Source organism: Carica papaya, chromosome 5 (assembly GCF_054855325.1).
Source record: "Carica papaya isolate Zhongbai chromosome 5, ASM5485532v1, whole genome shotgun sequence".
Taxonomy (NCBI): Eukaryota; Viridiplantae; Streptophyta; class Magnoliopsida; order Brassicales; family Caricaceae; genus Carica; species Carica papaya.
The window spans coordinates 35,058,378-35,072,802 of NC_142313.1; the positions used below are offsets into that span (position 1 = coordinate 35,058,378).

Genomic DNA, 14,425 nt, shown 5'->3' on the forward strand with positions numbered 1-14,425 from the left:
CTCGTCTTGGGAGCATGTAATAAACTCCTTGGCCTCAGTTCATCATCCATTGTTTGGCTTGTATGTGAAGAGAGGAATAAGAATGTTTCTGAGGAAGTGCCCCTTCTCTTAGAAGATCATAAGATAATTCCTCCAGACTGTCAAAAACTATATCTTTTAAGGGTCATCCTCAGTTTTTTGAGGATGATGTAGAGAACTTGGTTGACATTTATTCACTAACCTGGAACCCATTCTTCTGTATATTGGTGCCAGCCTCTTTATATATTTTCTATAATATGCCTGTTTTCTTTTTCTTAAAAAGAAAAAAAAAATCAGTAATATCTTGATTTTTCGATTTTGTTTTTTTCAGGCAGTTAAAGTTTTTTTGGAGAACGCTCCTGATGCTAAAGAGGAGTGCAAGATTTATGGAGAAAGCATATTGCTGTACAAAAATTTTCTTGACAGAGTATTATGCATGATTGAGAAATCCTCGAGTCTAGGTATACTTGCTATGTCCATTAATCTAATTTTTTTTTTTTATAGTTTAAGATAGCACAAAATACTTTGTCATCCAGCTTATTATGCATTTACATTATAGTGGCCTTTTCAATATCTGTTGCTATTTACATATACTTTTGCATGTTCTTTCTATCTAATTTGCTTACTTGTTTGGTATTACCTTCATCTTTTAAATAGAGTCAAGCTATTCCCAAAAGTCCTGTCAGACCTCTCTGACCATAACACTCAACCTAGCCAAAAAGGTTGAGAACTGGATTGCATCGTTTCCATAAAGAGTCTCATATCGTTGGGAACTTGATTTTCGCTTTGTTGTAACTTTCTAGGAAAGATTCCTGCAAGAAAAAGGTTTGTAGAAAAATTCACTCCCTTACCAATCTCTCTTGCTTTGCTCAAATCAGCTTTCACTCTCTTTTGAGCTCACCCACTCTTTACCTCTCAGTCTTCTTCCCACAAGTTGAGTGTCAGATATGATTCTCTTAAATTAAGATATTCAAATTTTGTTTTAAGACACGTCAAGAAATCCTATGAAAAGAAAGTATGGCACAATTTCTTGAAGTAAGAGTTTAACACACGAATGAGAAGTAGAGTGTGTCTATTTTGTTATGCTAAGCAACTAGGATGCAATTAGTTATTTAGTGGTGTCTTGGAGTTAGAGCTTAAAAAAAGAAAAAAACTTAGAGTGCAAGAAAAGACAATTATGGAAATAATAAATGGATCGGTTTTTTTCCTAAGGAGGAAACCAAGGAAGTTACTAATTTTTAATCCCGATGTACGTTACATTCTAAAATGTTGCTACAGTCTAATGCTAATGAGATGTGTATGTATATTATTTTTGTATAACTTTCGATCTACACTCTCTCTCATATGTATCTATTTCTGTGACCTTGAGTAGGCCAATTCGGCCGCCCTGGGTTAACTCTCATAAACGCGTACGGGACACGGTACTTCACATGTGATAACAAATCTTTTGATCTAGTTTGTGAAGGCAGGAGAACGAAAGGGTTGAGAATCTATGAAAATAGGAAGGGTTTTCGAAAATCAATCTTTCTAGACAAGGGGGAGCTTAGATGGTTCGTAGATGGCCTGGAAGAGTTTTGGTGGAGAAGAAAGCTAGGTGTATGGGCGAAGCATCTAGTGAGAAGGAGTTATGAGCTGTGGTTGATGTGTGGAAAAAATAACAGAGGTGAATATTTAGTTTTGTCAGTGAATGGAAACCAGAAGGCAAAGAGAATTTTTTTTCCTCAGGGCAAGAATGGAAGGGGTTGGTGGAAGCTTATTGTCGCAGCTTTTGAACTTGTGGACCGCTCTATTAAAAAGTCTCAGAACAAGGATATGCCATCAATGGGGAAGAATTCAGGCTTACGGATAAAAGCGCAGGATGCTAAGGTGCCATGGAATGCTTCTTTTAATTGTCCCAACTGTAACATCCCTATTCACTTCTTCATGAATGTTGGCGGGATACATTCCTACGTGGCGACTATGCGAAGGAAGGAGGAAAAGAAGACTGGGGTAGGGCAGAAGCATTCCGTAAGGTCTTTGGAGCGGAATGACCCGGTGAACTCAGTCTGGATCCATGAGGGGCATAAGAGTAAACATCATAGTGCTCCACTCCTTGGTCGATCTGATAGCAGAAGTATAAGGGCCCAATATATTTTAGGCCAGACTCATAATAAAGTTTCTGGGGTGGGTAGTAATAAGGCTAGATTCACATGGGTTGAAAAAGAGGAGTGGGCTGTTGACCCGAGCCCAAGTGAGCCCTCTGTTGTCTGTGGGAAACCCATTGGCCTTGAAACAGAGAATTTAAAGGTTTGTGGCCAGACCCGTGGAGAGGCTTTAGGGTCAAAAGAGGTAGGGTTTGCTTCTGAGGCTTTCGACTTGTGCAAGGAGAAATTAGATGTTGAAGATGCTTCTTTCACTGAAATGGAAGGAATCAGTGAAGAAGGAGAAATTGATGTGGATTTTGGGGTGCTGTTGCGCTCAGATAAAGAAGAGGATGATCAATGCTCTGTTTTTTCTACAAAAGAAGATTTTGAAAATGAAGGGAAATTCTTTCGAGGACAAGCAGGGTGAAGTGTTCGATAATCTCAGCTTGGTGGTGGTGAAGGAAGAAGCCCAAGTTATTAACTATCATCATAACCCAGAGCTGGAGGAAATTCTTCAGATTAGTTTGGTTGATGTAAATGTTGTGGAAGGGGTATAAGTTGGCTATTCCATGTGGGATGCTCAGAACGTGCAGAACTTCAGCAAGTTAATTGGTGTCTCATTAGAAGGTATGGAAGCTCTAACTTCTATTTTTTAGAATTAGAAAATAAGAAATTGGAAGAAAAAGAAAAAGATAGGGGAAAGTTGAAAGAAAAGAAGAAAAACAACGAGGAAACTCCTAGAGAACTCAAAAGACTGGAATCCTTGATAAACTATGAAGGGAAGCAAGTCAGAGGGGGGCCAGGAAAACAGGGTTAAATGGTTAACAAAATAATTTCTTGGAATGTAAAAGGGATCAATAACTATTGCAAAAGGCTGATTATTAGGGGATGTTTAACTAAATGGAAGCCCGAGGTTGTTTGCTTGCAGGAAATTAAAATGGAGTGTATTGATAATGAAGTTATTAAAAGCTTGTGGGCGATAAACAGTTTTAAATGGCTCGTATTATCAGCAAAGGACATTGCTGGGGGTATGGTGATGTTGTGGAGGGAGGACAGTGTTAGCTGTGATGAGGTGGTGATTAAAAATTGTACGATCTCATATAGGTTTAAATGTAACAAAGGGGGGTTTGAGTGGACTTATGCCGGGGTCTACTGTAGAAGAAACAGAGAGGAAAGGGAGATTTTATGGAAGGAATTGGAGGAGTGCAGAAACATGTGGGGCGATAATTGGATAGTGGGGGGAGATTTCAATATGATTTTGAGTAGGGAGGAAAGTAATGGGTGCAACTTCTCTTTATCTGTAGCTAGCGACTTCAAAGAGAATATTGATTTATTGAATCTTGTCGATATTCTCCTTGTTGGAGGACAATGGACCTGGTCCTATCAAAGATGCTGGTCTCGGATTGACCACTTTCTGATTTCTTCTGATCTCTTACCACAATTGGGAGAGGTGTGCCAGAAAACCCTCCAACGGCCCATCTTCGATCACTTCCCCATATGTTTGGTGGTTGAGGGTGTTTTTTGGGGCCCTATCCCATTCAGATTGGATAACAGATGGTTGGAGAAGGATAGTTTTTGCTCATTGGTGGAATCTGTGTGGAACTTTACATCGGTGCAAGGTTGTTCTAGTTTCAGAATTGCTCATAAACTTAAAGCAATTAAGAATGTGGTCAAAATATGGGCCAAAGAGGAGATTGAAAAAGAAAAAATGGAATCCAACGACATTCTAGAGGAGATTGATAGATTAGATAATAAAGAGGAAGTTGACTGCTTTTCTGATGATGACAGAGCAAGAAGGGAGTACTTAAAAGTTAAGCTGGCTACTATTTTAAAAGCAGAGGAAACATCTTGGAGGCAGAAATTTAGGGAGAAGTGGATCAAAAAAGGGGACCGTAATACCAAATACTTCCATACTATTGCGTCGCATAGAAGAAGAATCAATTATATCAGCGAAGTTCTAATCGATAATAGTGATATAAAGGGGAATAATGAGATTAGAAAGGTTGCCAGGATTTTCTTTACTAATCTGTACATGGAACTTTTCAATCAGAGACCTACTTTGGATGGGCTGGAGTTTAAAAGGTTGTACCTGGTTAGCAAACAGTTTCTGGAGGCAGTGTTTAAGGAAGAGGAGGTTCTGGAATGTCTGAAATCTGCTAATGGAAATAAAGCTTTGGGGTCTGACGGGTTTAACATGAAATTTGTCCAAGAATGTTGGCACTTGATCAAAGAGGATGTGATGTGTATGTTTAATGAATTACATAAATTCGGAAGGTTTGTAAAATCTCTTAATTCCACTTTCTTGGCCCTCATCCCAAAAAAAAGAGGCGCTAATAAATTCAAGGATTTCCTGCCGATCAGCTTGGTGGGCTGTATGTATAAATTAATTGCTTAAGTTTTTGCAAAGAGACTCTCTAGAGTGCTTGGGGAGGTGATAGGGGATTGTGAACATTTTTTTTGTTGAACGAAGGCAGATTCTGGAGGCTGTCATGTCTGTTAATAAGGTAGTGGATGATTTATATGTCAACAAAATTGATGGGTTGGTTTGTAAACTCGACATGAAAAAAACATATGACCATGTAAGCCGGAATTTTATTGACTACATGTTGGATAGGATGGGATTCGACACAAAATGGAGGAGATGGATGAAATCTTGTATTATCACTACTTTTGCGGTATTGGTAAAAGGTGGGCCATCTGAATTTTTTACTGCTTCCCGTGGGATTAGACAGAGTGATCCTCTCTCCCCTCTACTCTTCATCATTATGATGGCGGCTCTGAATGGGTTATTGAGTAAAGCCAAGGATATGAATTTATTGAAAGGTGTCAAGATTTGGAAAAGGTGAAACGCGATTGAAGTCTCTCATCTTTTCTTCGCTGATGATATAATCATTTTTTGTCAACCAGATATCAAGAATCTATTTTACCTTCGCTCTATCCTTCATTGATTTCAGGCTGCATCGGGATTGAAAATAAACCTCTTAAAATCAAAGCTTGCTAGAACAAAGAGTAATGGGGATGGCAACGAATATGCGAAGGTTTTGGGGTGCTAGGCAGTGGTGTTTCTTATGAAATATTTGGGGGTTCCTTTGGTGGCCAAATTTAAAGATAAGTGTACATGGGAACCGGTTATTGAAATGTTTGAAAATAGACTCGCGAGTTGGAAAAAGGAATTTCCTATCAAAAGGAGGCTGCTTAACTCTAATCAAAAGCACTATGTCCAACCTCCCTATTTACTACCTTTCGACACTCACAATTCCTAAAGAAATTGCAAGGAAATTAGAAGCTATTCAATGTAGATTTCTATGGGGCGATGAAGATGGAATAAGAAAGTACCATTTGGTTAATTGGGAGGAGATTCAAAAACCGATTCATAGTGGTGGTCTTGGGATAAGGTCTCTTGTCAACATGAATTTGACACTCAAACGAAAATGTTTATGGAAGTTTTTGAATGAAGATTACAAGCTGTGGAGAAAAATTGTGCTTGTCCACTGGGGTGATATGAATGCAGTATGTTATGGGGCCAACTCTAGGTCTGATGGACCTGGCTTGTGGAAGAATATAATGAAACAATGGCCGAGGTTCTATAGTTGTATTAAATAGAGCTTGGGAAAAGGGAATAAAATTAGTTTCTGGTGTGACAAATGGGTTGGTGATGACAGTTTGCAGAACAGGTTTCCCAAAATTTTTGAGATTGCCCATTCAAAATCGATGTTGGTGGCTGATGCATATTGGATTTGTAATGATTGTATCATATGGTCTGTTAGAGTGAATTGACACTTAGATGATTGAGAAATTTAAGAGTTTGAAGAACTTTTGGCACTTTTGGAGAAGTAGAATGTGAAAGAGGGCTCGGATCTGGTCTCCTGAAAGTTAGAAAAAAAGAGAATTTTTTCTGTCCATTCATACTACATAATGCTATTTGGTGGGGATGGGGATGACAGTTGGGATTTCCCTTTTAAACAAATTTGGAATTCTAAAGTCCCTCATAGTGGGCTTTTTTTGCTTGGGAACCCCAAGTAGGGAATGTATTCTCACTATGGACATATAAAGAGGGGGCAGGTTATTGTTAATAGATGCTACCTTTGTATGTGTGCAGAGGAAACTTGCAATCATTTACTTTTTTGGTGCCCCGTGGCCTATAGTTTGTAGTGTATAATTTATGGGCTGCTGGGGATTAATTGGGTTGTGACTGAGAATGTTAGGGATGAAATTTGAGCTTAGGATGTGATTAAAATCAATGGTAATGTTTCTACTTTGGTTCTATTGACCCTTTTTTGGGTTCTTTAGAAAGAAAGAAATGCAAGAGCATTTGAGGGGAAAGAAGTAGGGTTATATAAATTAAGGGATAGTTGGTTCAATTTTTTTGGAAGAAGTTTGTTAGGACATGATATGATGAGTGAGAAGGATTTTGGGATTGTCATTGATATGGTAACTACACTGTAAATCTTTTGTAAATGTATTGGTACCCTTTTTTTTAGGTACCATGCTAATATATTAATACATTTTTATTTCAAAAAAAAAAAAAAGAGATGTGTATGTATGGATTCAAGTTGATTTTTGGGATGAAAACAAAAGGGAAAATTTTCTTTAAGGTGGTGAACCGATTTTATGAGCGATTGGTTTTGCTTTGAATCAAATAGTTGAACAAGCACAAGTACGAACTGATTTTATAAGTGATCGTTTTCGCTTTTTTTTTTTTTTTTGGACTAAATAAGAGACTTGGTCACTTGAACAAATATTGGAAAGAAATTCAAGTGAAAAAATAAAATGATAGTAATGTTGATGATGATGCTCAGTGGGAAAAGTAACAAGCAAAGAAAGCTTCAAGTATTTGCTTCTTGCTTGGATCTCCCTTTTTTTTGGTCAATGAATGATAATAATAGTGCAAGAGAAAAAAAAAATACAAGAATAGTAAGGTTTATGTCGAGTATAAGCTTTGATCCAAATGATGCGGAACACAGAATCAACAATTTAATTCAAAACTCACACAATTTTAATTAATACCATTCTAAGTAAACCTTCTCTACGCAACCCGTTATCAATGTGTGATAAAAATTAAAGTAATTGAGAAAAATTAAAGAATTAGAAAAACATCATAAGATTATCTTAATAAGTTGACCCAATTCCTTGCCCAACAAGGAGGATAAATAATACCTCACTTGTTGAAAGGTTAAAAGAACTTTATATTCTATTACTTTGAATTTGATGCTTATAATCATGAATTGAATATCTATTTATAGTTGTAGGCGATGTGAAATACAAGAAAAGAGATCTCTTAATTTAATCGTAATAAATTACATAGGAAATTAAATCAAAAATAGAGTAAGAATACAATACATTTAGAAAAAATTATAATTCAAATAGTGTAGATACATTGTCCCTTTGTGGAAATCTTTTAAATGGGAAGGATCTTCATTATGTGTAGTAGTAATGGAAGGAAGAAATAAAGCAATTTAGGGCTGACCTTGGAGAGGAATTGAATGCCGCCTATATCTTTTCCTAATGCTGACTTTAATGGTGAAACTATTTGTTTTCCTCTTTTTGGAAGATCATGGCTGATTTAGGTGAGGAGTGCATTCTAGGTCGATTGCTTCCATATAGGGAAGGAAGATTGCTTGCGGGTTTGGAAGGGACATTCCCGTTTGGGAGGAAATCCCTCACAGGTTGGGAGGATTCCTCCTACATGCGAGATTTCCTTTCCCTGTTCTCTTAGTTTCCTCTTCTAGTTGAATTAGGATGCATGTACCATTATATCCTTGACCTAATGGGCTTCCTTCCTTTCTTGTATGTGCTTCCTTGCTTGATCCAAGCCTTTTTTTCTCATTTATCCGTTCTTGAATAAAGAGTTGAAAGACTTGTTGGAGTCTTTTAGCTCTTCCTCTTGTAATGGGTCCACTTGGCATCATAATATTCTTTCCAAGTGACCCAAATCCATCCAGATTTCTTGAAATTGATCTTGATTCTTATTGGCCGCAAGTCTCTTCTCTTGAGTGGGCCTCGCCGCATGCATTCTTCTCTTGGCCGCCTAACCTTTTCTCTTGGCTGCCCATGAAGCTTCCTTGGCCGCCTGTGGATCCTTTTTCCTCTTGGCTGCCCATGAAACTCCCGTGGCCGTCCCTCTCTTTCTCTACTTGGCTTGGGTTGTGTTTGGGATGGCGTATTGCTTCCATGCTTACATCATACACTCATGACTTATTAAGGGATATGAACAAACTAGCATGTAAGTCAACTAATACTCTCATTGATCTAATCATAAACTAAGACTGACAGAAGTGGATACACTAGTAGAAAGAAATGTATTAGAGATTACTTTTGACACTGATATACTTTTTATAGGTAAGACTTAAGATCGCCTATGTAGTAAGTGATATAGATCTGTTCATGTATAATCCTTGAGAAGCGCACTTACGGACAACATATAAAATGCTATATTATCTAAAAGGGTCACTTGAAAAATGAATCATATTTAGAAAGAATGACAAGTTGCTCCTAGAAGCTTGTACAAATGCAAGGTACCTAAGGTTAATGTTAGATAAAAGATCTACCACAGGTTATTGTGCCTTTTTTGGGAATAAAACTGCATATATATACAAACACGCATACATATATAGTGTATACTACGTATACATACAAACACGCATGCATATATATATAATATATACTGCATATACATACAAACACATATATGTATTCATGCATACAGTCACGCACATGCCTATATATGTCTATATATATACATTTAATGTGTGTGCATTGGCTTATAAGGATATATAATTGATACATATATATAGATATATATAGGTGTGTGTGTGTGACTGTATGCATGAATATACATCTATGCATGTTTGTATGTATATGCAGTATATTACATATATAGATGCATGCGTATTTGTATGTATATGTAGTATACACTCTATGTAAGTATGCATGTTTGATATGTGAAATAGTAAAATACAAAATATAGTTCCAAGGTCAAGTGTAGAATTAGAATTCTAAATAATGATTTTAGGGATATGTGAAAGAAAATTTAGAATATCTAAAAATTAAGTGGGATAGTCTCATGCACCTATATTTTTATACTAAAACAGCTATTAGCATTCATATAATCAGTTGCAACATGAAAAAACGAGACATATTGAAGTTCACAGATATTTCATCAAGAAAAAGTTAGAAAGTGGCTTAATATATATATATCCGACATGCTGACCATCTCTCAACTTGTAGATATGTTGATTAAAGATCTGAATATTGTAGCATTGAAGACCATCATTGGCAAGTTGGGGATAGACAATATCTATTCTCCAACTTGAGGGAGAATATTAAAGAGAGTATGTAATTAATATAGTCAATGGTTTACTTTGTTTTCTGTTCTATAAAACTCGTATATCTAAGGCTGTAATATTCAATAAAATAAACAATCAACCATTTTTCACGCATTCCCTTGGTGCTTTTTGAATATACACACTTTTTCATTGTAAAAAAAAGGTAATAACATGTCTATAATTTGTTTGCTTGCATGATGTACTTGCTAAATTTTAATTTATCTATATGCTGATAGTTCCGTAAATATTCTGGTAAATCTGTTCTAATTTGGAATATAATACTTGTTCCTCAGTTTCCTCACTTTTGTCTTCTCATTTAAATAGGTGATGAAAATTTTTTGAATTTGAGTTTTGACCATTCCAAAGCGTTAGATTTAGGCTATATATCTCCGAAACTACATGAACTTCTCAAACTTCTCCAATCATTTGGGTAATGGAACTGCTTCCTTTATCATATTTTTCTATCTTGTTAAATATATTTTATTTTAAAAAAATCTTGTCAAATCTAAACTAACTATTAGTTTTTTGGTGCAGAGGAGCTAAGGAAATCCTATGCCTTGTTTTTGTTCAAAGAATTATTACAGCTAAAGTGATTGAAAGATTAGTGAAGAAATCATCCTGTTTAGCTCATTTTAAAGTTTCATATTTGACGGGGAGTAGCACATCGGTTGATGCACTGGCACCAAAAGTGCAAAAAGAAACCTTGGAATCATTTCGCTCTGGGAAGGTGTGCAATTCTCTATATTCTTGTTAACTTACAAGGGTCTAGCTGTGTGGAAATTTTATAATCAATCACTAAACACTTCTATTTAGGTCAATCTATTATTTGCTACTGATGTGGTTGAGGAGGGAATTCATGTTCCAAAGTGTTCATGTGTGGTGCGCTTTGATCAGCCTAAGACTGTCCGTAGTTATGTCCAGTCCCGTGGACGAGCTCGACAAACTAATTCACAGTTTTTCATCTTGCTTGAGAGGTGAAATACTCCTAATCATTTATGTTCCTCTATTCCATATTTGTTGGATTCTTAAATCTATTCACTTCTTTCTTCAGGGGAAACATGAAACATAGAAATCAACATTTTGATCTCATCAGGAGTGAATATTCAATGATGGATACATCTATAACCAGAGATCCCGATACATGTAATCTTAAAGTATTTACTTTTGACGATACAAATTCATACATTGTGGATGCAACAGGGGCATCGGTTACTGCTGATGCTAGTGTCAGTCTCATACATTGTTATTGTGGAAAGCTCCCGGGTGATAAGTATGGATATGCTTTCCTTGTCAGTTATTCAGAAATAATTATTTAATATGTGTGCTATGCATACTTCAGCAATGCTTTTTTCCTTCTATGAGGAAGCACTAGGTTTTGTATTTGTCTTGACTGGCTACTCTGCAATATAGGTGCTATGTACCAAAGCCCAGTTTCGACTTTTCCTTTTCTGGAGAAACATATGAATGTAAATTGACATTGCCTGCTCATGCGGCTTTTCATTCAATAGTTGGTCCCCCAAGTAAGAATTCACATTTAGCAAAGCAGCTTGTATGCCTTGAAGCATGTAAGAAGCTACATCAAATGGGTGCTTTGAATGACCATCTTCTACCCTTCATTGATGAGCCTTTGGAAAATGGGGCCAGATTAGAAAGGAAGAAATCAGCTTCAGCAGGTATTTATAATTGTGGATCTAATTGTCGATGCTGATCATGTTTGGTCCAAATGCATAGAAATATGTATCTATATGTTTTTACACAGATGAAGAATGACTGTTTTCGATTGACTGTACAAGCACATTATTTTAGGACAAAGTTATGCCTGGAAGATTTATATACCTACAAAATGTTACGCAAGTTTATAATTAGTCTTTTACGGCATTTGGGTTCCTTTGTTCTCATTCTTTCTCTTTCTTTCCTTTTCTTTTTGGGTTGGGGGATATGGTGCTGGGGAAAGGGGCTGGCAGGGTTCCTTCGTTCATATTGCAAATAGGTTAGGTCGCTCATCTCTCTTTTTCTTGTCTTCATTTGTTCTTCTAGAGGATAGCTTGTTTTAACTCATTGTGTCTTTTCAAAAAAATCATAGATAGGTACAGGAACACATAGACACATGCATATATCTTACAGCATCTCCTAGCTGCATCTCTACTGAACTCAAGACATCATAGGATGTATACTACCCAATTCTGAATAGGAGCTTGATGGTTAATTGAAATTTCCATGAAGCAACTTTTCATCAAGTTGTGGTCCTGTCACAGGCATTTTAAGGCCTAGCTCATTCCTAATCTAGATTGAATTTGGTTTGTTAGGGTAAGTAATAACATATATATATATATATATATGTTGCAGTAGAGACGCCTAGCAATGGAAGTAGACTGAAGTTAACTATGTACCCTAACATAGCTCATATCATAACCTTGGCATTTTTAATGTGGAAAGTGGATTCCTTGTTGAGGCCTTGTTATCTGCATAAAAAATGTGGAATAGGTATTGATATCTGAAACTAATTTAGGTTTTTGAATTGTTTTCTATAGGCTGATTGTCCAGTTCCATGCACAGTATGATTGACATTAATCATTAACTGTGCTAACATTTCTCTTATACCAATCCATTATTCAAGTTTGCTAGCATGGTATTAGTTACTATACTAATTTTTGTTCCGTATGCATTCCGGTTAATACAATTAGATCCCGTGTTTCTCATCTCAGATTCATTGAGTCATCCTCATTTTTTTTTTCTTTTCCTTTTCTCTCTCCTTGTTACCCTGGTTTTCCTGAAAGGAACAACGAAAAGGAAGGAGTTACATGGGACAACCTATATCCAGGCATTATTTGGAAATTGGGGTGAGAAACTTGGTGGTGCCATTTTTCACGCCTATAAATTTGATTTCCCGTGCAACATTATCAGTAAGGTGTATTCTGGATTTGTTCTTCTGACTGAATCAAAACTTGATGATGATGTTGGAAATGTTGAGATGGACCTTTTCTTAGTCAAAAAAATGGTTAAGGCTTCTGTTTCTGCATGTGGGCTTGTTAATTTGGATGCAGAACAGGTATCAACTTAAGCCCATAGATTCTGCTACTTCTTGGAAAAGTGTTTATATCTAACTAATATTTTCTGTCTTTGTTTTCCTTTGCTTTCCCTTAATCTTGCAGATTGTTAAAGCAAGGTGCTTTCAAGAGTTTTTCTTTAATGCTTTGTTTGGTAAATTGTTTGTTGGATCTAAATTGGCTGGAAAAAGAAGAGATTTTTTACTTAAGAATGATGCAAAATCTCTGTGGAGCCCGTCCTATATGTATTTGCTTCTACCACTTGAGATGTTGAATAGTTCAGATCAGGAAGCTTTGAAAATTAACTGGAATGGGATCAGTGCTTGTGCTGATTTGGTAGAATATTTGAAAAAAAATTCTTTGCCAAGTACTGGTCATTGTAATGCTGAAATATGCAAACCATCAACCAATACCAGTGCTTCATTGGAGAAAGAATGCAATGTGATTAATGCAATCCAATTCGCCAACGGTTCATTTGATCGAAACAATCTAACAAATATGGTAGTGTTGGCTATTCACACTGGAAGGATCTATGCCATTGTAGAAGCAGTGAATGATTCTTCTGCCAATAGTCCTTTTGATGGAAAGACTGATCCTGTTCGGTCAGGATATACTACTTTTGCTGACTACTTTGACAGAAAGTAGGTGACTTTCAATCATGAAATAGATCTGGTGTGTAACACAACCTCAAGGTTGTTATATGATTCAGTTGATATCATTTCATACAGGTATGGGATTATGCTGAAACATCCAGAACAGCCTTTGCTGCGGTTAAAGCAGAGTCATAACCCACACAACCTTCTTGTGAACTTCAATGATGAAGGTCCCTTGATTTGTTTTTTTACTAGCATAAGACTTTCTCAAAATTGTGTCGATTATTCAATTTTTACAATTATGCCAAAAGTTAATGATTCTTACAGGGAGCACTGGTTCTTAGACATACATAGCAATTCCTGATTTCCTGTTGAGAGCCCTTTATAACTTAAACTATTTTCCAAAGGTTTCATCCTGTTTGAACAAATAATTTGCAGAAAAAAATTACAGTCATCATTTTCTCCCATAAACTATCATGTTCCTGCCTTTTGATTGTCTGTGTCCTGCTGGTAGTTAAGGATTGCCCAACTTTCTGATCTGCATGCTGCTAGCTTGCAACTAATTATGCCAGAATTTGTGTGGTCTACATGGGAGGTGTTTTTTTTTTTTTTCTTTTTTTGGGAGGGTTGGCGCATGATTTTCTAGCATGTACTACAAACACCTTAATATCGTTTATAATAAACTCGTTGCAAATTACCAGGTGCTGCTACTAAGCCCCACATGCATGTCTATATGCCTCCAGAGCTTTTACTTTGTGTGGATATACCAGTAAATGTTTTACAATCTTGTTACCTGCTACCCTCAGTGATGCATCGCCTAGAATCCTTGATGTTAGCCAGCCAACTGAGAAAAGAGATTGATTGTCGTGCTAGCGACTTCCATATATCAAGTTCACTGGTTAGTCTTTGTAAATTTATCCCTGCTATTTTCATGAAGTCCTTAAATATGATGATCATTCCAATTCGTTTCACAGATTCTAGAAGCTCTTACAACACTTAGATGCTGTGAAAATTTTTCTATGGAACGATTGGAATTGCTCGGGGATTCAGTTCTGAAGTATGCAGTGAGTTGTCACCTCTTCCTTAGGTACCCAGAAAAACATGAAGGACATCTAACTGCTCAAAGGTCGTGGGCTGTTCGTAATGCAACTTTACATAGATTGGGAATTGGTCGGAAATTGCAGGTACCTCTTGGTCCTTTTGTGCTTCTCAACTACCCATCTAATTATGTTTATCTCATTCAAGCTGATTGGTTACAGGCTTCTATTTGAATGCATGCATGATTTTACACTTCACTTATGTATGATATAAGCTATATT

At 36.5% G+C, this 14,425-nt stretch overlaps 1 protein-coding gene across 17 annotated transcripts in view; it reads left to right on the forward strand.

Annotated features, from left to right (window-relative positions):
• Positions 1-14,425, forward strand: part of DCL3 (dicer-like 3) — a 72,561-nt gene that overhangs the window by 27,428 nt on the left and 30,708 nt on the right. For 15 of the 17 annotated variants that reach the window (XR_015819300.1, XR_015819302.1, XR_015819301.1 and 12 more), the window contains 11 exons: positions 350-479; positions 9,791-9,896; positions 10,001-10,193; positions 10,280-10,440; positions 10,518-10,736; positions 10,877-11,139; positions 12,244-12,515; positions 12,619-13,154; positions 13,242-13,336; positions 13,808-14,004; positions 14,081-14,290. Coding sequence is in view for 13 of the 17 variants with exons in the window: in XM_088220390.1 (XP_088076516.1) it covers positions 350-479; positions 9,791-9,896; positions 10,001-10,193; positions 10,280-10,440; positions 10,518-10,736; positions 10,877-11,139; positions 12,244-12,515; positions 12,619-13,154; positions 13,242-13,336; positions 13,808-14,004; positions 14,081-14,290 (2,382 nt within the window). In the remaining 4 variants the exon portion in view is untranslated. The remainder of the gene's footprint in view (positions 1-349; positions 480-9,790; positions 9,897-10,000; positions 10,194-10,279; positions 10,441-10,517; positions 10,737-10,876; positions 11,140-12,243; positions 12,516-12,618; positions 13,155-13,241; positions 13,337-13,807; positions 14,005-14,080; positions 14,291-14,425) is intronic. The other 2 variants (XM_088220384.1, XM_088220393.1) reach the window with 2 other exon arrangements.